Raw genomic sequence first — 27,129 nt, forward strand, 5'->3', positions numbered from 1 at the left:
ATAATGCATTTCCCAATGAATTGCAAATTGCACTTACAGTCAAAGAAGCTGCTCGTCACCTTGTCCCAGCACAGGTCTGGAGGGTCATGTGCAGCAGGTCAGAACACAGAAAAGTTGTCCTCCTTTGGGGCTTGTGCGCAAGTGCCTGCAAGGGCCTTAATGTGAATGGAAATGCTTGGTGAAAGTGCCAGATCAGTACGAGTGTGCCTAATCTGATAACACAAACTATCCCTGTGAGGTCACAGTAAATTGGCCTTCATGTTTCCTGTGTTAGGGCAACACCCTTCCCCACATACTTGTACTGGTCTTTGCTGACTCGGACTGCATTTGAACCAATGACATAGAGCTGAAAGCATCCATCTCTTTATTGATCCTTTGGGGAATGTAAACACCTTGGAATAAAATGGTTAACACAGTAGTCACTAAGTTAGTGTGAAATACTGCATTTCTTTTTTCAAGTAACCGTGCTTGGAACCAAAAATTCAAGCACTTGGGAGTAATGGGATTCTTGTGTAAAAATGATCATAACTAATCTCATCTGAAATTCTTTTCAGTTGATATGGTCAATGCCGTGCTTTTCTGTAAATGATTGTGAGTGGAAAGCACAGAAATAATATTTTTATGGGGAGGACGGGGAAAGACTTGCCAAGGGGCTAAATGGAATGATGAATTGCTTGCCCACTGAAATTATGGGTGTCCAGTTTCTTGTGTTTTGTAGCTCTTCCTTTCTGCAGCAGGGAGAAGAGCCAAACAATTTTGTATTTACAAATGTGCAAGAGGTGCATACACATGGCCAGCCCAGCACGCACTTACCTTGCTTAAAAAGGAATGCAGCAAAAAGCAGATTTGACAGCTGCTTGATCAGTTGATGTTAAGAGGAAATACTTTACACTGAACTCGAGGCGAGTGACTAGGAAAAGCAGATCTCCTGATCAGAATATATTCAACATCGTAATTTCACTTTAGGCTGCCTTACCCTCCATGATCCTGCGTCGTCTTCTCACTCCCCCAGTTCATTGCTCGGATGGCTCTGCCACCGCCGGATCCACAGTTTGTTCTCAGAGGTACCAGTGCTGCAGTCCACACTCTGCATTTTTCCTGTAGCAGCCAAGAACCTGATGTCCCCGTTCTTTTCTCTGGGTAAGTAAACCAGGATTTCTGACTGAGCTGAGCATCATACAGATGTTTCCTTTTACAACAAAGTGTATTATTTAGATAAATTGTATCTGGAGAAAAGAACAAAATGAATGATGGGTGCGTTATCTTTGTACACACAGGTTCAGTTTTGGAAAAAAAAAAGTGTCAGACCGCCGTATCAGATTGTCTGCAGTGGTCACGCTAAAAGCATCTGTTCTTACTGGCAGGTCTGAGAATGGGTTTATCCATGTCTGGAACATGAAAACACACAGAGTGGATGCAGCATTGGATGGCCATGGAAGAAAATCTGTCTACTGCGTGGAGACAATGGGTGGTAAAGACAGGCTCCTCAGGTTAGTAAAGCAGGCAAAAAACAGTGAAATAAATTATTCTTGTTTCTGTGATGTACAGGATTCAAGAAGGGGGTAAAAAAAAAAAAGGAATTTCTTATTTCTGGAGTCACTGAAAGTCTCTCCAACATATATGGAAATGTACAGAAGTATAAAAGCACAGAAAAACTGTAGAACAAAAAGTGGAAAAAATGATACGATTAATTTCTTTGTGATATATAGGTGATGCCATCACAACAACTTGGGGTCCATAGTGTCTTTATTACTGCGCTGAGATCAGTGAGGTCTTTGGGTAAAGGAAATACACTTGGATTTGAAGTTGGCAAATGCTTCACAACTGCTTCTCAGGGAAGATCAAAATTTATATAAAGAGTCTATAAATAGAGGGGAAACAGGAAAAAAGGTAAGGAAGAGAAGAATCAGAGATGGAGAATGGAAGACTGAAAATGAGCAAGAAGGCTGAATTGCACACCTTTGTTGCAAAATATCTTCTGTTCTCGTTTAGCAAGGAAAGGGCGGGAAGATTTGTGTGTTTTGGATTAGACAGGTGATCTAAAGTAGATGCCAAAGTGTCTGTATGACTAGGAGGTGTTCTGACATGTTTATCTACAGAAGACATCTCTTATAATATACAGTGGAACTCATTAGCATTTATATTTGTTATCTGCTTAAGTACAATTATCAACACTCTCCCCCATAAACTCATATTGTTTGTATAATTATAGAGTTTTTCCATACCTCAGTTTTTGCTGTATGTTTATAACAGTTCATATAGCAGTGCAATTTTAAGACAGCAAGTTACCTGTATTTTTTGGTTTTCCGTTCTAAAGCTAAATCACAACAATTTCTTGCAATACCACATTGTTTGTATGCCCAGTGCTATAAATGTTCTGACAGTTTGTCACTCGGCTGAACAGCAGATGGGAGTTTCTGTATTGATGTTGAAGAAGTCCCAACAGTCTGTAGATTTGTATTTACCTCTGTTCAGGTTTCACACTTTCATCAGGTGATACTGCTAATTAAATAAGAAATGTATAAGGGATTTTTGATGACTCCTTGTCCCAGGTGATAACATGAGGACACATATCCTCTGCTACTGTATTAGAAGCTTCTCCACAGTGGTACTGTGTTCCAGAGCTGGTGGGATCACATAAATATGTAGCAATTGATGCTGTGCCCTTTGTCTGGCCTCCTTGGTCTTGCCGTCTGGGACCAACAGACAGACTTTTCTGTGTGGCAGAGTGGCGTGCAGAGGAGCCTCTGTGTGAGCTGTACTAGTACATGCGCAATGCAGCTGCTGGTTCTCTGGTTTTGGATGTTTTAACCACAGCATTTCATTGTTTAATTCCTGCTACTCACTGCACTGCCAGTCCCTCTCCTATTGTGTCTCCGCACATACACAGTTGTAACAGTCTTCTGTGCTCTCCCTGTGGCTGTGGGAAGTTGCCACTGAATAACTGTAGCTTTTTATTTATCTTTGATGCAGTCTTTGTTGTCTTGCTATTTGTCTTTCAGCTGTCAACACGCCTGACATTTCTGTTTCATTGCTAGGGTGAGAGAGTGTTAAATGTGTTACTCTCTGGGTACTTTTGTTTCCTTTTAAATTAGACTTAATCAATGGTAAAATGTATTTTTATTATTAAGATGTTCAAATACTCATGAGACTTCATAAATATACACACATGCATAAATAGCGTAACTGTGTTTTTGATCAAGTCTCTCTTCACAAAGAAACATGGCCAACTGTGACTGCAGTGTATCTGACTGACTCTCAGGTCCTCCCTCCTCCCGGCAACTTTTGAACCTATTGGCCAGTTGTGCTGTCAGTAGAAGGGTGGTGGTCTCAGTGATGCATTGCATGAAAGACCCAATTAATACCCCCACAGAAGCTGTAGTGTGCTCACTCCTTTACTGCATGTTAAAGACCCAACTTTGAGATGGTAACCTGCAGGAAGCCAGTGTTCCTCAGACCTGCTGCTCATGGATAACTTACTTGTTTTACTGTGACAGTCAGGGTCGTGACCAGAGGATCTGCTTATGGGATTTAGCAGAGGGACGGACTTCAGTGACGGATTCTGTCTTCACGGAGAATGTGGGATTCTGCAGATGCTCTCTGTTAAAGGTGGCACAGGGACGCTGGTTAATGGCCGTGGCAGCCAAAGCCCTGGAGGAGGTAGGAAGTATCTCTTTTGCTGGTGCTTGGGAGATTGCTTTTGGTTTTGAAATGAGACAATTCAGAAGCAGAAACATCATTGCTCTCAAATACTCTGCTCAAGAGAGGGCAGCACAAGGAACCATTGGGGCTTCTAATCACTTTTACCTGCCAGAAAGATGACTGAATTATAGAACTCATGCTCTAATAACAAGGACACCACCCCAAGATTTGTCTGACATTTAAGTATTTGCAGCTGCTGCTGGTCTTTCATGTGCAGGAGTTTTGAAAACTCCTCTGGTGCTGCTGAATACTGTTAAGGGGGAACAAGAGTCCTTCTGAGGAACTAATGGTCAGAAAGTCTGTCGTCAGATTGAGGTACTCATCTTCCATCTGAAGCTGAAAGTCGTGTTTGGTGAGAGAAGGGGAGGTGCAGGTGATTTGTAATGTGATATGTGGTCTTTCACCCCAGGCTAATTCTTTAACTGGTACCTTGGCGGGAAACAGTTGAATCACTATTAGCAGCCAGAGATTTGCTCAGTGTGAAGTAATTGTAGGGTCCGTTTCAGTTCCTACTGGGTAAGTTCACATCTAATACCCATTATCACAGCAATCACTGACTGACAGCTTTGTTGGCAATTTCCACTTTTGCTTTGTAGAAATCGTACTTTTGTTCTCTTTGAAGGACTGTTTGAGGACATCCCCACAAAAATGTTACTTCAAATACTTGACATCAAAATACCAAAAATATTTTAAAAGTGGCATAAATGCAGAAAGCAATGTTGTAGCTAATTGCAAATTGTTCATGGGCATAAAAGGTCACATGCTTGTCTGGGCTATAGGATGTGTATCTTGAAACTGAAAGTTGCATATTTTATATATGAACTAATAAGTGGTAATGGTGCCTGTGTTGCAAGAAAATATGAACTTTTTATTATTCAGAAGTTAAGTACATATTTAAGTACTTTGTTGGCTCACAGCCAGAGTGTTCAGCCTTTTACAGAACTGAGCAAGCCTGTAGACACAACCACTGTACCAGTAAATACAACCATTCTAAGTCCTGTGCCTTGTTCTAATCAAACAAAGAACTCCCTCCATTTTACAGCAGTGCTCAATAATATTTAAATTAAACAAAATTGACGAGTGCATTCCTGTGTCAGACGGAGAGTTGTTGTGTCAGGCAAAGAGTACACACACACACATATTCTGGTAGTGAAGAATTAAATAAGCAACTGATCCAAAGAGAAGACGTTTACCCCAGTGTCTCTTACAACTCATCTCTGTTTTATTTTCATTTGTTTGCTTGGGCTCTGCAAACTGATAATGATTTGCTGTCTCCTGAGGTAAGAGAGTTTCACTGTGTGTGTGAACCTTTACATTAGAACTGTGTCAGGTTTCAATAAATTCACATAAGCTCCCATAATATATAGTGCTTCCAAATAGGCAGCACTGTGTGAGACACAGTACATTTGCAGCTTATGATTAAAATTAAGACTTAATAAGTGTTTATGGTTGGCTGGTGCCCAAAAAAAGGTAATTTTGTCTTAAAGCAGGTTCAGTCCATAAATAATGAGATCTGAACAGGCATTTATTTGTTCATGATTGCATTTAAATCACCAATTATGAGTTACACGCACTTTTCTTGCCAATTTGCCAGAAACATGCTAAAAGCTTTATTAATGTGAAAAAGAAAAAGGGTGTGTTTCCTTGTGGCCAGTTTTAGCCACCCAGGAACACTATTAACCTCAGGCAAAGGCAAATCTTTCTCCTATTAAGCAAAACCAATATAAACACAGAACTTCCAAGTTTTAGGTTACAGTTGTCAAAATACATGAATTAGTATTTATTTCTAAGGCTCAGTTGCCTCTAATGCAGACAGTCTCTGGGACTGTCAATCTAGCATAGGCAGCTCATGCCTGCCTGCTTTCTGCAAAAAGCTTTTTTCATCGTTGTATTTTTCTTTGTCCTTTGCAAGCCTAGTTGTAGCCCTTGTACCAGTTTGTCTGTTTTTAATCAAAGTAAAGCGAAAGAGTTTGGTTGGGTTTTTTTTCCCTCCTAACTTGCAGAAGTGCATTTGTCACAGCGCACTTACCCTTCCTTATTACATAAAAGTTGCAGTTTCAGTCTTGCCTAGGAGGCAATGCCCTTTGGAGAGCCAGTGATGAAAGATGGAAGATGAGAGCAGGTCATGTTCATACTTAGAGCCCATTTCCTGCAATAGCTAACCTGGTCATTATGTTGATAGCAAGAAAGTTGCCAAGGGAAAAGCGTCTGTTTGTTAAGAGTGTAGCTCCAAAGAACCAGAATTCCCAGATGATCAAACCTTGGTCTGTTCATAGGTTTGGTCTATGTGTTAGATGGCTCTTTGCTGTAGTCTCCATCCCTCAAATATGGGGAAGTTTCCCGCTCCGTTGCTAAGTGGCTTTAGAACGTGTTTGGTATATTGTGTTTAGTACATTGTCGACTTGCAGTCCTAGAGTGCAGCTGGCTTTTGGCAGGCTAGCTGACAACCTCTAGAAATAGGAAGATGTTCTGACAAGCTTTGAACTAAAGGTATGGGATTGGAAAACCATCACAGCTGCCGTGGTCTTGATTGATGGCTCCCAGAGGAGCCATATTTGTGTAATACCTCATCTCAGATGCTTAAGGAAGTTCACATGACTGGGGCTGTCCAACAGCCTAGAATGGCTGGTGATGCTGGATTTATCAAATGTTTGAAGTCCTTTAATTTTTATGAGATAATGCAGACCATTGTTTATTTAATTAAAATAAAAGATCACCTTAGTGATTAAATATGCATTTGAGAAACAGCAATGTTCCTGGCAGCAAGTTTCTGACACCTAAGAACTTCTATTTCTCCTTAGTTCCAGGCTTGAGAATCAGCCCAGACTGAGGCACTCTGTGTCACTCGAGAGACTCCAAACCTTCCAGTGCCAAATTGCAAAGGCAGACTCCCCCTGATCTTGCCTGCCATCATCCTGAGGTGGAAATGAGCTACTTCCTTGGAAGAGGAAAGACTTGCCCCATGCTAAGAGGAAAAAAAAAAGGGGGGGGGGCATGGAAATCAGATTCATAATTCATTACCATCAGTGCAGGCAACAGTGGAAGCTGCTATGTAGACAGGGAGCAGGTGTTTAAGGGAATATTGTCTGACCCTGCTTTGAATAGTGTCAGACAATATTGTGTTAAAAATACCTGTATGCCATTGCTGCTCCAGCCTGCATTAGCAGGTAACTCTGGGTTTACATGTTGTTAGTGCAGTCAGACAGTAAACAAAAAGTCCACCTTAGAAACATGTATTGCCTACATTGCCACACAAGCTCTGTGTTACCGTGACAGAACGGAGGAGACAATGCAAGTGTCCACAAGTGAATATAAGAAAAAAATTAGGAACAGAGATGGAAAAAGGGGAGAGGAAGGAGCGGCATGCTTTCAGATTAAGCAGTCTGCAGTATTATCTAGTGTATGCACAATATCATCTACTGTATGGAAAGAAGACTATAATACAGATTAAATAGAAGCGTGGAAGAAGAGTATGTGTTCATTCTAGCAGTTTTGTCTGGCCTTTCCTAAAATAATGCATTTATTTAGATAGCTGTAGATTCCCCCAGAGCTCCAACTTAACATGCATTCCTCAGTTTCCTCCAGACAGTTTTTACTGGAAGAGCTTATGCTAGCCTTAATCACCTTAAAAGACTTTTGTTTTTAACAGCAGAATTTTGACCTGGAGCCTGACCAAATACTCTTGTTTTCCTGATGTCAGGTTCAGGTTTTGGAGCTGCCATCCAAGATATCAGTCTGTACCTTGAAGCCAGATGTGGGTGCCAAGCTGGGCATGCCCATGTGTCTGAAGTTATGGCAGGTAAGGCAAGAGCGCCTGCTAATTGTGAAATGTTTTCCCTGTGATTCATTTTATATGAAGCACATGAATCTTTCTTCACTTGGATTTTGATTTATTATCAAATCAATCAAGTAATTATACTATTAAAGGGGGGAAAGATTTGTGAACATCCTTAATGTAACTTTCAGAGCTTTCCAAGCTTTAATGGAAGATTTGCAAATGCTCAGGGAAAGCTTTGTATCCTTAGGATAGATACGGTTTTTGCATCAATCAAGAGGAAAATGAGTGACTTACCAAAGCCAGTTGTTTGATATGGTTTCTCGTTGCATTAAGAATGATCTGAAATGACTGGGTTACTTAAAAACAGTGATTTTAAGGGCAGGTTACATTCACTTCAATGCCCTCAGGACAAGGAAGCACTCCATGAACATTTCTGTTCCAGACATACAATAGGAACAAAGTATTTATGGTTGTATTGACTTTGGACAGAAAGGTAAATAAAAGCATTTAATGAAAAAAAACCCACGTTTGCAGAGTATTCAGCAAATATTGCTTATGGGGTGCCACCAGTGAAAGACAAGTAATACAAAAAGGTGGCAGCAGAGGGAGGAAGGAGTTTAGGTGGTTGGCTCTAAATCTCCAAAGAATTGGTGGCAAAGCTGATTCACAGTTTAACCCCCTGACCACATGCAGCACCATCCCCACTGATTTCCAGTATGTTATTCCTGCAGATTCATCTGTCTTGGTTTCAGTTGAGAAAATTATCTATCATCAGTTTTGAATTTGAGGCCTTAGTGTCTGCAGTCAAGGTCCTGAACCGACGGCTGAAGTCTAGAGGAATTCAGGTGCTGACTTTAGCCAAAAGAAGGAGAGCCCACAGTTCAAGTCTCATGGTGTAATTAAAAACTAGGAAAAAAAATAGATGGGAAAATTAAATAGACTGATTAGGCTTTTATTAAACAGAAAGCTTCTCCTAAAAATGCAATCAGTGTTCAGTACTTAACTAAATGAATGGGGCTTTCTGTCTCCTGGACGTATTTTAATAAGATGAAGATAACTGAGGAAATGTTCAGTGTTGAAAATTTTGTTGCCTGTATAAAAAGTCCTCTGTCTTGCTGTATTTTCTACATGCATTAATATTGGTATTCCTCGAGGAAGCAGAGCAGGTGCAGATTTTATGCCGTTTTTAATTTTGTTGCCAGTGGGGATAAAGCAGATGACTGGGAACTGGAAGAGGTAAATTATTCCATGCAAATTCTGGCTTTGGGAAGTCACCACAACTTCCTAGACTGCAACAGGCAAGGATAAATAATCCCTCACAGCCGTATTTGCTCTTTTACAAATGTGTGCAACTGGGTTTAAAAGCATGAGGGAGGAGGGTACTCTTAAGGGCAAATAATTATATGTGGTGTACCAAAGTGATGCTCTGTGTTCTGTTTTGTGGTTTCGCTGGAAGCAGCTCACTGAGTAACCCTGTAACCATAAAAGCAGAAGAACACAAGCTAACCCAGCTGCACCCCTTCCTGAATAGAGGCCATCCAGGATTTCTTTGTGCATTACTGCATTGGGCAATACAGACATACCCAGGAGATGAGCACTCCCTAACCTGTCGCTTATGGGCAACGTGTTGCCTAAGAGACTATCTGACGTTGCTTATGGCACAGTAAATTAACAAGTTGAAACAGAAGCTGACATGGAGAGAGCCACATAATGGTCTGAAGGAAGCATGCTCAGGGTTGTTGTCCAAGAAGAGATTGGGGGCTGCAGCCGTGTATCATAACATTTTTCTGCATGCCAATAAAAAAAGATGCATGTATTGGGGAAACAACACACCTTACCAGCAGCAGCATGAATTAGAAACTTTACTATGGAGCAGAAGGAAATAGAGGCTTAGGTTAGGCTTGCAGATTAAGCCTCACTGGCTTCTCCTGAGCAGTTAAAAAGCTGTTTATTTTGTTGGTTTGAAACTTTCCCCCCGCCCCGTCACTTTACTAGGTCTTTCCTTAGATGTATTAGTTCATTCAATTTTACCTTGTGAAGGTTCGTATTCTTAAATACATTGTCCCTTCAGCTTCATACCTTCCTGCTATTGCAAATTGGGTGGGGTAGGATTTGCAGGAGTAAGGATAGTCTTCCCTTAAATTTTTTGCACTCCTTCAGGAAGGCATCATGTTGTGTAATGGTGCAAACAAAATAATTCAACAGGAATAATACATGTAGAAACTGGAAACGCAGAGTTATTACTTTATATAAACTATAGCAATTATTCCTGTTGAGTTGACAGCAGATCACCTTTTCTTCCTTCCTTGACAGTTATCGAAATGCAACAACAAAATATTCTACTTTGGAAGAACAACGATTTGTCATTTAATTTTTCCACTGAAACCAAAACATGAATGGTGAAGACTTTTCACCAGAAGTGTCCGTTATTTGGAACTGAAATAAATAGGCTGTTGTGAACCACTGCTTGGTGAGCCCAGGCGTTAGACTGAGAGCTCCCCGAATCTTTCAATAGCTTTTATTGTGTAAGTTCAAGTATATGTACTCATTGAAACATTACACTTCATATGGTTAGGGCAAGTCAGGAAGAAGTCTGGGAGACCTTCATTCTGTAGAAAACAATACTTTGTTTTTAAAATAGACCAATCTTAGGTCTCACCTGCAAATTACTGATTTTCAAATCTAAGCTAAAAGGTACTCACAGCGCACACACACAAAAAGGTTTTTCTTGGCATTTCCTGTAACGCTGAGCGCTCGCCTGTCTCTCTTACCTTAACGAGGGTTATGAGCACCTATAAAAATCTGGCCATCCTGTTTTGAGTAAGGCAGAGCTGACCCTGCCCATCCAAATCTTATTTCATTGGCTAATGAAAGCTCAGGGGGCATCATGAGCTCATAGAAGAGCAGTACAAAAGAACTGTGGTTGGTTTGTTTGTTTGTTTAAAAGCCCCCAGTTTGGGCATAAACTTAATTGAAGTACCTATGAAATACTTTTGTTTTGCTTTGCTTTGAAGGTTTTTGCCATTTATTAGATATAAATAAAATTTTGAATGTTTGTTTCATTCAGATTTTTTTTTACTTTTACCTGTTATTAAAAACCAGGTACTCTTCATCCAAAGTACCTGATGAATTAACATGAATTCACATATATTTATTCCTCTGATTTTTATATTATTCTATACTATTAAATGTATACCATTTATACCATTAAAAATATTTTACTTTTAGCAAATCAAAAATTTGACAGAAAAATAGTGCACAGTTCTGGGCATTCTGAGACATCTTCTTTGTGGGCCTGTCTAGCCAGAGCATGCTCCTAACTTTTTAAAAGACAAGAGATCTTAAAGCAAGGAATGAGGTTCCTGCAGGATCCCAGGTGCGGGCAGACCTGTTCAGAAAGATGATGTAGGGGATTTTCCCTTGGTTTCCTTCTTTTAAGGGGCAATTTTCTTCCCTGCTCAGTGAGATCCATTCCTCATTTAAACACTTCTTTAGGCTGAATAAATCTGAGAAAGAACATGAGGCTTTTACTCAGCAGTCTTACTACCTAGACCACCCATCTCTTGTTAGTTTAACTCCCCCTAGAACAAATAATAACCAGTGGGAGAATAGTCTGGACCATTAACAGGGGCAGAGAGCCTTCAGCCACTGCAGGTTTGTATCATGACATTGACAGCCAGCGAGTTTGAAGAATCTCATTCAATAATGTGATACTGGTAAACACTAATGCTTTATAAATGGCCTTTACCTTTATTTTGAATTGAACACCAAGCAAACCTATTGGATACATTTCTTAGATGTGCCTGTATGAGGTGGTTGTAATCCCAGTATCTATTTTGGTGTTTCATCTCCTATTAAAGAAATAACTGGCATTAACAGATGCCTGGTTTTTAGTTGCTTTTCATTAGGGATTTGCATCTTCACTCACATAACCAGTTACTGCTTATGGGGTCATTAGTCTTTTGGCTGGAGAAATGATGAATATTTTCCTTAAGTGTGACATGTAATCCAGTAATGTTCCCTTCTTTGAGTTATTTCAGAGGCTTAAATAAATTAGGTGTCTGCCCAGGGTGCCATGCCCTTTGGCCTGTGACATCATTAATCAAAATAGCTTTCAATTGGTTACAGTGGGACTTCGGGCACCCGTTAACCCCTTGGTGACTCAGCCAGAGATTCCTGATGAGGGGTTCAGTGTTTACCTTTAAGCACTGTGGCGCACTTGGGTAAACGATCCATACGTGTAACCCTACACTTGGCAATGTGAAACTGGAATTTTTAAGCATGGCACTTCTTTCAGTGTCCATACGGGTTTGTACAGCTTGATAGGAACTCAGTTGCTCTAATTTTTTTTTGAAGGAGTGCAAACAAAGTTCAGGCCATGAAGTAAAGCTTCTGAAAGCTTCAGGCAGCCTTTTTTCAGGTGTTGTAGAAGGCAATAGTGTGCCTTTTCAGAAAGAAATTTTCTACGTGTGTATATATCTCTATCTCTCTCCATCTTATCTATATAATACGTAGCTAAAACGTAGAATTTTATATGTAGATATAAAAACCGTAACTGCATGTCAGCAGTTACCTAGCAGTGTTTTTTGTAAGTGGATAGGCTATCAAGATTTGACACTCAGACTTAGGAACGTTTCACTTTTATGCCAGTCAGCATTTTCATTTATTTTCTTTGTGCTTGGACTGAAACGTACTTGGGGATGATAATTTTCCTAACAGACTATTTGCTTCTCAAACAGTTTTATTTTTCCCTTGATCAGCTCAACTGTGGTTCACAACCTTTGCTTCTAGCTGGCTATGAAGATGGATCAGTGGTCCTTTGGAATTTGTCAGTGGGAAAAGCATTGAGCCAACTTGTTTGCCACCAGGAGCCAGTGATGAGCCTTGACTTTGACTCGGAGAAGGCCAAGGGGATCTCAGGCTCATCTGAAAAGGTGCTTAGCATCTGGAGCCTCGATGAGCAACAGAACCTCCAGGTCAGGATCATTGGCCCTCTAGTGTCATTTATCCCACTTTGCACTAACAGTTTGATAGACTAAAAAAATATTTAGTCATGAAGAGGAGTTGTTGCAGATCTCTAGCTAATTAATCACAGACTGGTTAGAATGTCTGTGCTATGTGACTAGACTTAGCAAAAGATGGTGAGGATTTAAAAAACAGAAAAAAAACCCCTCTCTCACATGTTTCTGGTTTTACCAAAGTTGCAACAGGCACACAAGCCTAGCATTACTCAAGACATTGCCCCTGTATCTTCATTTATCACGTTAGTAGTATCCAGTTCTCGGAATGTCCTAAACATTATAAATGAGCGAGTTAGTTATAAAAATGAGAAACAAAGGATTGCTTTTTCAAAGGTTCTGCTTGAATGGATAGAGCTTTCTTTCCACTCTGGGAAAGACAGAGCTATTCCATGAAATACTTCACAAACAAAAAGAGTAGGAATAACCCAGCTAGCACCCAGAGGGACATGAGGTTTAGGCAACCAGCATCCTTTGGCACCTTTAGAGTCCTAGCTAGAGACAGAGAAAATAAGTTAATTGGATGTATCGGTTTGCGTCTGAGCTATGAGTACCTGGAATGGCTGGTTTAGAAGGAATGAAGGAGGTCTCAATAATCACCAGTTCAGGCTATGCTAGTGAATGGCAATAAATATTGCTTAATCTAGACAACTTTAGCAAGTGTTCCAACAGTGCCAAGGGGTTAAGTAGATTTTAACTAGGTGTGGAAATTAAGTGCATAAATAAAGGCTCATGAAAACGAAAATGGCCTATGCATAGCCTCTCCACTGCTGAGTGCTTTAACCTTTTTTAAAGTGGCAGTTGTCCCCTGAACACACAACGAAGAGGACCTGAACAAGCCCCTGCATGCCCCCGTATCATCCTTGGTAAGAGAGCTGCTGGATACACCAATTCATGGAAGAACAATAATCACTCTTCCAGCTTGCTGCTTTTGTGGAGATTTTTTAGATAGTGTGGCAAGTTAATGCTGTTCCCTGTAAGGTGCTACAGCTGCTTGGACAGCCAACAGTGACTCATCAGCTGGAGGACACTGCAAAGTTATATAATCTGTTAGGCATCACCACAGAACTAGCATTTATGGAGTGGTAGAGCACTAAGGCCAAGTGCATGTAGTGTAAGTGCATCCAACTGAGATGAAGTTTGGAGGAACGCAGCACTCACCGTGAAGGTCTGAGCTTTAATAAGCAATACGACATGAAGTAAAAGAGGCACTCGACTCTGAATAAGTAGCAAAGGTGTTCTAAGCGCCAGTGCGATAAAGAGGAGCTTTAACAAGTCCAATACACAACTGTAATGGTTTGGGTTTTTTTTGGGTCATGTTTGCCCTCCCCCTGCCCCGGCCTTTCTGTCCCTGTTGGCACACATCTGCACCTGGTGGTCCTTAGCTCATGGAATTAGAAGGAAGGTGAGCAGATAAGTCCCAGTAAGGAGCTTGGTATTGAGACTAGTTTTCTAAGGCCAAGGTGTCAGAAATCTGACATAATGACAGGCTTCTTAAAGCTTCAAATACTCTGGTGTTGGAGAGGAAGCTGTTCCTTCACATTAATTATAGCATAGCTTTTTCCTCATTTAAAAGAAAATATTTTTTCTCCACAGTACATCTCAGTTATGAGTTAACCATAATGCAAGGGTACAGGTATGACTCATGGGAAAAATACACAGTTGTTCACCTGAAATATTCAGGTATTGTTTTCCACAGGGTATTCACATTCCCAGGAGATGTAGGATTAGTTACATCTTCAGCACGTCACACAGAGATAGTAGCTTTTCTCAGAAGAAATTTAAATGCCAAGTATCATAAACCGTAAGTAATGTTTCTGTGCTTCATGCATAGTGTGAATGCCCTAATAAAATGCATCTTTCATATGAGCGCTAGAGATTGTCAAGGACATAGATTAAGTTTTTTTCCACTATTGCATTAATAATATAAACCAGATGGGGATTTTTTTTTTCCCTGACATTCCAGGTACCTGAGGTAATGGTAGATGTTGGAAAGCCACTCAGTGGCACATTATTTTTATTCTAAGAGGTTTTAATAAGTAAATGTGGTGCATAGCTATCTGCTGTTGGAGAAATAATGACGCAATGATGGCACTTCAGCTCTGTTTTAAGTGGCAATGTTCCAGTGTGTCAATGAGTAGATGATGAAGGTAACTTCATAGTTTATTGCTATGGGGAAAGTTTGGTGTATTGTCTTCTACAAGAAAGTTGCTGAAATCATCACTGTCAGCAAATAACTGGATTGGTTATGAGCCTTCTGATTTGGACAAGATAGTGTAATTATGTGATGATGTTTGTGGTAGAATGTAGGAGGTAAACAGCTTCTGCAGGTGAATAAACAAAGCAGAATTAAAAAAATCTGATAATCACAGAAGCTCCTTTATATATGACAAGAAAAAAAAATTCTATAAGCTGTAATCTAAGTAAGCGCACAAGTTTTATTGGTCGGGTTGCTAAGGCAATGCTGAGGCATTTCTCTCAAATGCTGAAGCTAAGGCTGCCACTATCTTGGCTATTTTTCTAATAAGAATAGGGCTTAAAGACATGATTTGGGTGTAGGGGGAGGGAGATTAAAAAGAGTCAAATCACAGATAGCATGTGTTAAGGAGAAAAGGAGAGGTGGGTATCTGTTGGCCTCAACATGTCAGCATTTCTTAATGCATCTGCTAGTAGATGCACGTGTCCTTGGTCATGACTGGCTGAAAGCAGCTCTCCTGTTTTTACCTCTTTGTTTTCTTAATTACAAGCTGGTTTTCTGGTTAGGAAATTAGGTTGGTATGCATTTGACTACAGTAGTTGCCTGTAAGTGACTAGATGGCACAAATTCTGGCACTAGGATTTCACCTGGCTGCATATACCTTGAGCAAGTTGTTCTACTTTGTTTTGTTTTTCACCCTCACCTCTTGTATTTGCAGATCATGCACAAATGCCCACTGTTCCCTCATGTTCCATAGCCAAAAGGCATCACCATTATAGGCTTCATTTTCAAGTTGTAGCTTGCTGATGACATGCAATTTCTCCCAGTCGCCCTGATTTTGCTGTATGGATCTTGCCCACATAATTGACAGTAATGATGGGAAGCACCACGCCCAGGATTGGTTATAGCCATTAGCTAATAATCTCACTTACAGAGTAAGGCACATCTTACATTTGCCAGGCTGGCAATGTAAGCAATAAATCCTTCCCTTGCCAGTACGCATATGCCAACACAAATCCCACTAAAGCCATGCTACACTAGCGCAGCTGGGGAGTTTTGAAGAACATAGTTACTAGCAAAAAGCACAGGTTTTACAGTAGCAGCCTCACAAAAAGGCCCACATGTAGCCTCCTACTGTTCATCAGGCTTGAGCAAAACTTGCTGTCCTCTGACCTGAATTGGTTGTAGACACATTTGTCAGGTCCTGTTTAAAAGGGGAATATGTCGAGCATGCAAGAAGCACATCGAGTTTCATTTAGTCTTTCTTATCAAATTGCACATCTCCTGCTGTTTGAGTAAGTAGCTGGGCACTTTTTACACAGTTGAAAAATAATTGTTTATAGCTTTGTGCTGGTAAGATTCCAAGATGTGTTAAACTGCCTCTGAAACCAACTCTGCCCAGCATTTCTGGGGTTTTGGTTTTCTACATCCAGTATTATAGTTAAAATTGCCTACAATTAATATATTCTTTGTAATCATGTACTAACTATGTATCATGGAATGTCCTTCGAGGAGGAAAGCTACTCAGATGTAATATGCTTGTCAATCCCTTCCTGCCTCAGAAAAACAGCAAACACCATACAGCTTATTAAAACATTCACTGAATATATTAAGCTTTGGTAGAAGACAGCTACAGATTCAGTCTTAAGGAGATGGTGGCATTAGCATGTCATTTCCAATTGTGCTTATAGATAACAGCTCTTCAAAGTCAGCGTACACTCAAAAGGCGTTTTCCACATTGTGACAAAAGCTAGGCTATTTCAACACACATGCACACACACTGCGTAGGTTTCAGAGGTAGACTGCTGACTAATACAAATTACCTGAGGTAAGAACAGCAAAAGTGTATTACATTGAGCCTTTCCTCTGTGCTGCAGGGGAAGCACATGTCACTGAAAACTTTTCTTTCCAAGGACTAAGTCCTGTACAGCCCCAGTGCCTCCTGAAGGAAGCTAAATGCCTTCCAATTTAATTGTGCCCCTCAGAAACTGGTGCCCCAGTAGTCTCCAAACAGTAACAAAAGGCTTCCAAGATTGAAATCAATAACTTGTTCATAATCCCCTTCTTGGAATTTGGTGTAAATAAAAGTCTCTTGGGAAGGAGTACTAGAAATACAGATTTCCTGACACTGTAACCTAATTCCTGGAAGCATTCCTTTCTCAAGACTGTGCTACCACAGCTTACTGGGGTTTTTGGGGGGAACAGGTGGAGCACAGTAGTGGAAATAAGTAGCAGGTAGTTTAAACATCAGCTCAGAATCTCAGCATGGGAATATTGCAGAAGCAGGGAAAAATATATGACCATAGCTCTGAACATTGCAACTCATGGAAGAATAGCTGGAAGAAAAGAGCAAAGCTGTGTAGTCCAGTTCTCAAAACCTTTACTCAGAGCTTCACTTGTGACAGAATATAAAACAGCTTTAAATGCAATATAAATGAAAGACATACAGGGGATGCTTTATTTTTAGACAGCAGTGCTGGAGTTAAGGCTCAAGTTAAGCTCTTTTCCATGTCGGTCTATAATTGCTCTCACTAAGGCATCATCCACCATGTGGTGAAAAGCTCCATACTACCTGTGCGATACCCATAGTGCATATGGGTGGGTGCTATACCTTCTAAAATCCCCAAAAGTTCCTTTTTCTCATTTGTTTTAAACAATTAGAACTCATCTATAACTTTCTCACACAGGTTTACAAAACACACAAACTTGTCAATGCTGGCATATCTGATATCACCATCCGTCCAGACAAGAAGATTTTAGCAACAGCAGGGTGGGATCATCGCATCAGGATCTTTGGCTGGAAAAAACTGAAGCCCTTAGCAGTGCTGGACTACCACACAGCAACTGTCCATTGTGTGTCCTTCTCAGATCACGAAAACCCCAGTGAAAGACTGCTGGCAGCTGGCTCAAAGGATCACCGCATCAGTATCTGGTCAATATATACTGAGACGTGACATGTTCTGCACTGTCAGGGACAAGGAAAGCAGGATTGGTGAAGCAATTCTTTATACTGTAATTCAAACCTGGATGTGGGGAAGTAGTAGAAAATATTTCCAGGCTGAAGTAAGAGTCCTAGGTTAATTTTTATGCTGCTTGTTCGAGCTGCAAGTTTTGTTTTCCAGAGGAGGAAGTGGATTTTTTAAATTCATAACAAGCAGAGCAAGGCCAGTCACAAACGAAGACACAGAACAAGTCCCTTCCTACTACAGGTTTTGCAACAGCTTTTCTTTGGCAGGTTCCTTCAATAACTTGTGCCAATATCTTCTTTTGTGAAAAAGGACTGGAATCCCTCAGTCTGAGGTGGGGGCAGAGTACGTCTGTTTGTAAGTCACTTACGTATCCAAGAATGTGAATCAGTGTAAAATATCACTCTTTTGTGAAAATTTATACCCATTAAACCACCTCCAGTGGTTTCTCATTGTCAGTTACTTTTTCTTCCCCCTAACTGAAAGGCTATCAGAACAACCTTGATTTGTTCACACTTCTGTCAGTTTCTAACTTAAACCAACAGCCAGGAATGTGATGAGGGACGGCCTTTGGCATTTATGAATTTCATTATGTCTCCAGTCACCTCAAGCCTCACAATTAATCACAAGAAAGGAAGGGGAAAAAATCTTCCCCTGCACTGCACTGCAAAGCTATGTAAAGCCTTTTACAGAGCCAGTGCTAAATCCTTTCCATAGACTGACTAGCTGAAGGATTTAGACTCAGCAATCCAATTAGCACCCTTCTCCTAGGAGGGTTAGGGGTAAGTTTCAGCATGGCAAGTCGGGGAATTCAGCTACACAATTCCCATTAACAGTTAGGGGGAATTGCGTGGATAAATCCTTATCCACACAGTGCGAATGGCTCCATTTACTTGTCATCTCTACAGTCATGGAAGCTGAAATTCATTCAGGAAAGTTTTTTTGTTTGAATCGTGAAGCAGCATTTGCATTCTTTTAAAGCATATTAGACATACAACAGTGTGTTCATAGACACCTTACTGTTGTATTAAGTCACAAAGCTGCAGTTACAACTGTTCCACTGAAGCAATTAGCCAGGGCCAGTTTGTTAAAAAGGAGGTGGCCTGGAAACGAGAACTCAGCTTTACAAACTGACATGTTCTGTGTCCAGGCCATGCACTGTTGATACTTCATTGGAAATACTTGTTTCTGCCTCTGTACAGAGCTGGACATCAAAGAAAAAGTCACCAGAATTGTAGCGAACAGCAACATCAAAAGACTTTAGAAATTATTTCAGAGAAAACACACAGGCAAATTAAGTTCTGGATCTGCTATCCAGCTGTGCTTTACAGGCAGAGAATACTGTTGGACTAAAAACCTTAAGCACCAAGCCCAATGTTCTTTCCATTAAAACACAGAAACAGGATACTGTTGCCAGGCTTTTCTAAATAAAACTTGGCCTTACACATTTGGAGTGTGATGACACTTTAAATAATTCATTTCTTTGATTATTTCTTTACTATTCAGTAGCTGCATGCAGGATCACATTGCAGTTGAAAGTTAAAGCCTAATTTTGAGTGATCCTGAGTCAAGAGGAGGTGCTGGTGTTCATTACATCTACCAGATGTAAGCAGAGCTGCCTAGATGGTAAGTGCCCCATCTCTATCTCCACCCATCACCCACCTCTCATGCAGAAGAGGAGCTACCTACACCCTACAAGAGGCTCCAGGCCAGCAGGCTGATGGAAGAAACCTTTTTGTCTTTTTTTTCCCCTTTCTTTTTCCCCTTTCTTAAATTAGGCCAGAATTGACGTAAGGAAGCAAACAAACAAGCACAGAAAACATTGTTGTGTGTGGTCCATGGACCCATCACAGGGAGTTTGCAAAGAGATTTCCTTTTGGCTGTCCTGTCTCATACTACACCACACATGAAGCCTCTCAGGCAGCCTTGAGATCAGTGTCTCCCATTTGAGTAGCGCTCTGCAAACAGGACTTAGTGAAATTCTGCTGTACGACAACCATTTCACGATCAATTTTCAAAAGCACATAACCCAGTGGGTACACACTCAGGTTTTAGTCTCCTCTCACACTTACACTATAAATACATAAGTTTAATATTAAAATTAAGTGCCTCCATCTGCTCAGGAGCCTGCCCTGCCACATGCTTTAACCTATGTAATCACTGCACCTTTCTTATCAACAACCTTGAAGTGAGAGCTGAGGAAGGCTCATGCCCTAAGAAAGCACTGTCAAGCTGGTGGTTGGGCACTGTCCTGGAAGGTGAAAAAACAGCTCTGCATCTCCTTAAGCAGGGATTTAGGTGTCCTGTGTCAAAAATTAGCACTTTATCCCCCCCAACCCCAAGGTACAGGGTTAGAGGTATAACTGCTACCCTCATTTTGCGTGGATCAAGGCCAAGAACACCTTCTTGGGACTCCTGGTACAACAGGCATGGGACTGCTCAGTGCTGGAGCTCACTATGCTTTTAGACTATCTGAAAAACTTAGCTTCTGAGCAAAATTTAGGTTTCCACAGCTTATCACTCAAAAAAAAAAAAAACCACACAACAACGCACAAACAAACCACCCACCATGAAAACCCTCCAACCCATAAGACACCAAAACCCTCCAACCCACAAGACACCCAGTCAGTCCCTGCATTGTGAGCCCACACTCAGCTTCCTCTCTCAACTGTGCATCCCAGCTATTCAAAGTTCCTTTTCCCCCCTCTTCTTCCAGATGGACTTGAGAGCCACTCTGCAGTGGCACTGGGATGGGGGCGTGGCCTGGAGGGTGCAAGCATTCCTCTTCTCCAGGGCAGCAAACAGCAGCCTACACTGTTAAGCAACTTCCACAGAATTGAGCTGTAGGTTTAATGCTCATCCAGCAGAAAAGGAAAGGAAATCCAGGGCTCACCCACCTTGGGCAAAGGGTTAGTGTAGCAAAGGAGAAGGGCCAAGCCTGGTCCTGGTAGAGAACTACTTGCTGTCTCACCCTTTTGACAGGAAAAGGCAGCTATGCCACCAGAGAGTATTGTAAGCTGTGAGAAGCCAGTTTCAATACTGGAGCAGTATGATGCTCTAAGATGCAAACCTCTCTAGCCTTTCAGGGCAGCTCCATGCACACCCCTTGTTCTTACAAACAAGCACTAATGCTCCAGAGCCATGGTGAGGCTCCAAGGCTTTGACACAGCCTGGCTTCTGCTCCGGGCGTGGCTGGCTGATGAGCTGGCTCACAGCCACCCCCACACAGTATTCCTCTCCTGTGTTCTAGGCCTCAGGTCCCAAAAAGTACACAAAATGCATCTTTAATAAAGGCCTGTGCATCCTACATCCACTGTAGGAAATAACTTTTGATGCAAATACTACAACACTGACACAGTGGCAGCCCCCTAGGAAGAACGGGTTAATACCCCATGTCTTAATAAGAGTGCTATTAGATCACAGTCTGAAAGTTAGGAACCTTTGAGTATATTCTTTTCTCTAAAAAATGGCATTTACTGTCAATGTCAGTATCTAAAGTAGTTAGGGAGACTCACAAGGGATGTTTAGATATACTAACAGGTCTGTTGGAAGATACTCTAAAGATTACTATGTTGCCTTCACATCTAACTTACCACCCTTTGCTTGGGGTTAAATATTTATGTTTGTCTGACTAGGTAGATTTAAAAATAAACTCAATCATGCAAACACAAATTGAAAATGAGGGCATGAACTGCATCTGTAACCTTACTAGCAGACAGACACAGAGGTAAAGAGTTTCATCAGCTTCAAGAAGAAGGACACAGTGCAGACCTGCCTGCAAAAACAGACCCATACTATACTTACTTACTTCCCATTACCAAAGCACTATCCATGTGATACTTCTGCACATTACAACAATTAATTCATTAACACTTTACATCCCTACTGATTTTATTTAAACATTCAGTAAAGGGAATTTTAATCTTTTTCACATTATAGTTTCCTTGAAATGAGCAACCAGACTGCATTAGCTTGATTTAGAGTTGAGCCTAAATGCCATAGTTAGGAAGTGAATTACAGTCTTGTAAAAGTTTATTTGCTTAAGGAACTGACCTGGACTTGCCCAAAGTAGAATGATTTCCAGCAGGAAGGACAGTCTGTATTGCTACAGACTGTAAAATACAGTTATCGGATTGCAGCTAGGAAATCAACAATTCCTTCCTCTCCCCCCAAAAAAGTAAAGCTCTTTACAATTGTAACATGAGCACGGTTATCACTTGAGATTTCAACTGACTTGCTAGCAGGAAGGTTGTGAGTAAAGAGCCACCTTAAGCTGCTGGAGTTAGCTCTGGAATCTCACCTGCCAGAAAGGAACAGGGCTAGCCTGTACCTAGCCTAAAGGATTCAGGAGTGAAGGTGATGACAGCTAAATTATTACAAAAGGCTTCCTCCCAAGAATCATCATCTTTGGCACCGAGAGGGAAGAAAGCAACCAGCATTTGTAAACTAAGAGAAATAAATCCCAAACACTAGCATTTGTGCAGCAATTACATGGAATATTTATCACCAGTGGAATGAATGGTGATCTCTGACCCTCTAACGTTTTTTGCAAATGAATCCATTAGTTCCAAGCCCTTTCTTTTTTCAGTACATGAGCCAGAAAGCATTGCAGTCCTAGGTGTAGATGAGCAAGGAAAGAGGAGATTAATTGTATTTGTAGTAATGAGTGAAAAAGGAAGTAAGCTGAGGGCCTGCAATGAGAGCGTTGTTAAATTTAGCCCTATACAATGCAACGGCTTTAGTAAGCCAATAAATTACTCTCTGCAGCTTGACTTTGATTGTTGCAAAGGTTTGGTGAGTTTTAAAGAGCAAATTTTTATAGAGTTAAGTCAATACTGGTTTCTGGACTGCTTTGGTTTTTAGCACACTTAAGATGCGTCTACAAAGCCAACTTACAAATTAATAAATCTTTCCTTTCATTCAGTTTGCCAAGAACAAAGATAGAACACTGACTACTTCAGGAGCCATGCTAGTGATGTAAACCAAAGGACTGGGGATTAAACAAGGATTACTGAGCGCTAAATCAATGTGTTTCTTTTTCTGGCTGTGTGTCTGTGGTGTGAAAGTATGGATCATTACATAAAATATGGCACATGACTGGCTGGATTAATACTAGACAATGTTTACAGCAATGTTGAGACATAAAGTTTGATGTTTAAGCATGACCACTGTGCTACCAAGAAAGTGATGGCAACGACTAAGGAAGAAGGCATGTTCTTTCTGTTGTTTGTAGTATTCTGAAATTCCAGCCTGGGTTCCCCACTAGAGTGAATTTTCCAAGTAAACCTGGCTGTGTTTAATCCATGCCCTACTCTTCTGAGGCATGCTGGAAGTTTCTTTTATAATGTGAAGAAAACTATCAAGAATTAAGATCATACTGGGTTTTTTTGGCAATTCATTTAAGGATCTCACAGTATGAAATTAAACACAAAAAACCCCATGTCGGAACCATCACATACAGCAGACAGAAATGTAACTTTTTAAACAGACTTAAATTGAAGCATACCAGTTGTGAAACTTGACAACAACATCAAAGTAAGCATGGAGCAAGTAGCCATATTCTGGATACCAAATTCTTTGTCCCCTGACTGACCACATACTCTCATCCCTTTTGGTCAAGACAAGACCAGCAGCCAGAGTTTGGGCTGGTTAGTCACACAGCCATTCTTGTGCATGGTTTTATTTACCACCACCCCTTATCAAACACCACGAAATAGCAGGTCTGTTTGGCCTGAGCCATCTGCTCCCCTATGCATTTTTTAAAGCTATGAGCTGCATTTGCTGAGCCTATTAAGAATTTTGTTCCAGAGTAGTGACACCCCCTGAATACATTTAATAGTGATACACCCCCCCAAAATACATGTAATGCTCATGTCTAAGGAGGTAAATTCTGTTTTAGCTATTAGTGGTTTATTCCCCTTCAATACATCACAAAAACTTTGACACTGTAACATATTATTAGACCACGTAATTGGGACCATAGCAACATAATCTCTCAGTTGTGAATGTTTTGCTCATCTGATTAACAGTATGAAATATATCTATGTTCTATCAGCATTACTGTGTACTGCTTTATTCTGACTTACTTCAAGAGGAATTTGATTTGCAGTTTGGTATTCTAACAGGAGGGGGAAAGGGGGGCAAATCAAAACAAAGCAGCAACTTGCCCCTGTAAGTTAGGTGATATAGAGATTCTGGAAAGCACGAAGGACCTTGAAGCAAACCACCTCCACCAAGGCACCGGATTGCTTACGGGAAAAGGACACGGAGGAAAGGTACCTAGAGCAAACATACGGGGATAGGCCTGTCTTCTTAGACTTGTACACCAGTTCATTTCAGTTTCAGAAGTATTTGCTTTGACCTCCCCACCATCCTTTTTCAAAGGTGCTGGAACACAAGGAAATCCTGTAAACCACAACCTACACTTCTAAATAAGCCTGTGCTGATCCAGAGGAGCATATATTTATTTCTCTACTATGAACAGTCCTAATGCCAAGTGTTACGGAGCCACTGGAGATAGCAGTGGGAGGGACTGAGGTCTTGAAGCAGCCACACACACTGCAGAAGAACCATGCCAGCACAGTACTGACTACCTCCTCTAAGGAGAGTGACACAAGCAGTGAAAAAAAAATTAATTCTAACAATTGTATATTACAATTTGAAGTTCTAGTTTTAAAAAAAAATAAAGGCTGTTACATTAAATTGAGATTACAGATGGATGCTGTTTCATCCTAGTTTTTACTCACAGTATACATAAATTAAGGCAGCAAAAACCTATACAAATCCTTTGGCGCTTTCTGGACTGCAATGACCTCTTTCCTACCAGCTGCAGGGTCGATTGGTGCTGATTACGTCCAGCTCAGGGAATCTAGGGAGAATGTTAAAATGCTGAGCCATTATTCTGCTCCATAGCTCTGGCATCTCATGCATGCAAAGGTACATTTTCCATGCACCCATGGCACTGCTTGCTATAAATGTGTTCTGACACAGGTAGGAGGAAGGTTGGTGCATTGGGCCTATGTAATAACAACTTTAAATATGGCAGAGAATGTGGACATGGAATTTGTCTTAATTTAAATTTTGTAATTGTAATTAAAAAACTTAATTGTAATTAAAAAATTGCTGATATGAAATCTCAGTAATTCATGGATACATTCTCTGTGTTCACAGAAAAGCATCTAGGCTGCTTTTAACATAATACTTATGGTAAGCATTGTCTTTTTTGCCTCAGAAATTTTGATGGCATGCAGACTTGGCATCACACTAAATAGAGACATTGAGTCTTTATAGTTTTATCTTTTGAGCCCATCTGGTTTGAAGTAGTTGACAACAAGCAGGAAAGGGAATAGAATGAAAGACTCACTTCATGTTTGCTGAAATAAAAGAAATGTGTAAGGCAGTGCTCAAATAAAATCAGATTGAGAGGAGGGCCGCTGCACTCCACTCTCACCACCCTTCCTCTGCTCTTTTAAGATGATTGGAACAGGACAGCTTCGCCTGCGACCCCTCCAGTCTCAGGACTGCCCACTGTTGGGGCGCACACCCCCGCCAAAAGGAAGCTCACACAGGCAGGCTGGAGCACCAAGGGAGTAGGGGAACCATCTGCCCCAGAACGAGGGACAATGGCAGCACTAAGCAAAGCAGAGTGAAAAAGCAAACAAAAATGCAGAGCCCTTGTGAATCAGCCAAGCTAAGACCATTGAAAAAATGATAGTGCAAACACCTCAACACGAAGGTGCTTCACTAAGCTCTACACGTTGTTTATTCTGTTTTTAACTTCATTTTGCAATTTACAGATACAGCCCAGGGATTTCGGTCTGAGTACTTGGGTGCTTGTGCAATTAGCCCTATTACTGGCAGGTGCAGAAGACAGCAGTGGCACCAGAGATGTCCTGCCCTGCCCACTGAAACAACCCATGGGTTAGCTACCAGAACTACCTTCAATGAGAGCATATTTGGTTGCAGGAAAACATACCCTTTCCTTCTCCATCTACCAATGACCACTAAGAGCTGTTCACACAGGAACTACAAAATTCTGTAACTAGAATTCAGGCTAGAACAGATGTAAAAAGGCACTTGCTTTCTCAATGAGGCACACTATAGGAAATGTTAGTCCTCTCACAGAGGTGATGAGAGGCTATCGTTCACCAGCTACAGGATCACTCTGGGAGCATAAGATGGAAGTTGCTATACAAGTTTGCATGATTTTACACCATGTAGCAGCTAGCCATGAAAACACGTATGCTCTTTCCAAAATCTTTCCCTTCATGCTGCTCCATCTCCTTACAGAATTAGGTCCTAAATGTGACTTCTCCGGCTTTTGTTCTTAATCACTTTGTTACTAGTTCAAATTTATAATTTTAACCTAAATATGAGTGATTTATTGTAATTATTTTGTATAGACTGCTCTTCATAAACTTTTTTTAAAAATCTGGAAAAAGATTTAATTTCCCATATGGAAAGAACACATTTATCATACTTTACTCAGATACACTTGGCCAACTATTACACATATATGCAAAACATATGTGACATATTCAAGGCTGAATTTCATAAACCAGAAATGCTATGAAATGTGATATAATAAATATATTACACAGACATATGTGGCCAATTTATAAAACTATGGTATCTTTGGTAAATTTATAATAGGTCATTTCTATTAATGGGGGGAATGAGTGCATTTTTCTGGCGTATGCAACATATACAGTACTTTGCACAGACTTCCTGAAGGGAGGTGGACCTTTGAAAAGCAGGCTTGTACATGTACATGGGACATGTCCGTATTTTTCAAAATTAATGTATATCTTCAAACCAGCTCTTGTTTTTTGCATTGACCATGTGTACAACATACTGGACAGAAAAAAGGTATGAAATGCTATTCTTGGAGATTAGCAAACCTCTGATACACTAACTAGACTCCCACAGACAATGGGTGTCTCTCGCTTTAACAGAAAGCATGTTTTATAAGCACATGCTGTGCTCGTGATAACGGCCAGCAATAGAAATCTTTGGGTACAATTGCTTTCATCTAGTCGTGTCAAACACTCATGTAAATTGAACTTACTGATCAATTGAATTAGAATAATGAAGAAAAAACGCGCATACATTTAGAGAAAAGTTACATACATCCACACATACAAGCCTCTACACTAGGAGACTGAACTCTTTGTAAGAATTATAGCAACAGCTGAATTATTGCTGGCTGATTATCCTCAAATTCTAACTCACAGATTATTGCCCTTCCTGATTTATGCCGGCACGCCTCAAAGATCAAATCTTTCCTTTATTAAAACAAATCTATATTTTTGTCTCAGACTGCAAATTTGCAAGTTTGGGCAAAAGTTCTCCCAGAGCTCATTTTCCGTATGTGCATGATCTAGTTGTGCGCTGCACAGCTCTTCCCTCTGGAGGGAGCCTGCTCTTCAGGCACGGCTGGCGGGAGGCTGCGGGTGTGCAGCACCCTCG

General features: G+C 40.8%; 1 protein-coding gene across 1 annotated transcript; it reads left to right on the top strand.

Annotated features, from left to right (window-relative positions):
* Window positions 1-1,024: 1,024 nt before the first annotated feature.
* On the top strand, window positions 1,025-17,856 carry GNB1L (guanine nucleotide binding protein (G protein), beta polypeptide 1-like). The gene is made up of 6 exons (XM_010284083.1): window positions 1,025-1,140; window positions 1,365-1,490; window positions 3,498-3,660; window positions 7,403-7,501; window positions 12,241-12,456; window positions 17,383-17,856. Exons 1-6 carry the CDS (start codon window positions 1,025-1,027, stop codon window positions 17,647-17,649), a joined length of 987 nt encoding a protein of 328 aa, XP_010282385.1. The 3' UTR covers window positions 17,650-17,856.
* Window positions 17,857-27,129: the final 9,273 nt, after the last annotated feature.

This window comes from Phaethon lepturus, unplaced genomic scaffold (assembly GCF_000687285.1).
Source record: "Phaethon lepturus isolate BGI_N335 unplaced genomic scaffold, ASM68728v1 scaffold17163, whole genome shotgun sequence".
Taxonomy (NCBI): domain Eukaryota; kingdom Metazoa; phylum Chordata; class Aves; order Phaethontiformes; family Phaethontidae; genus Phaethon; species Phaethon lepturus.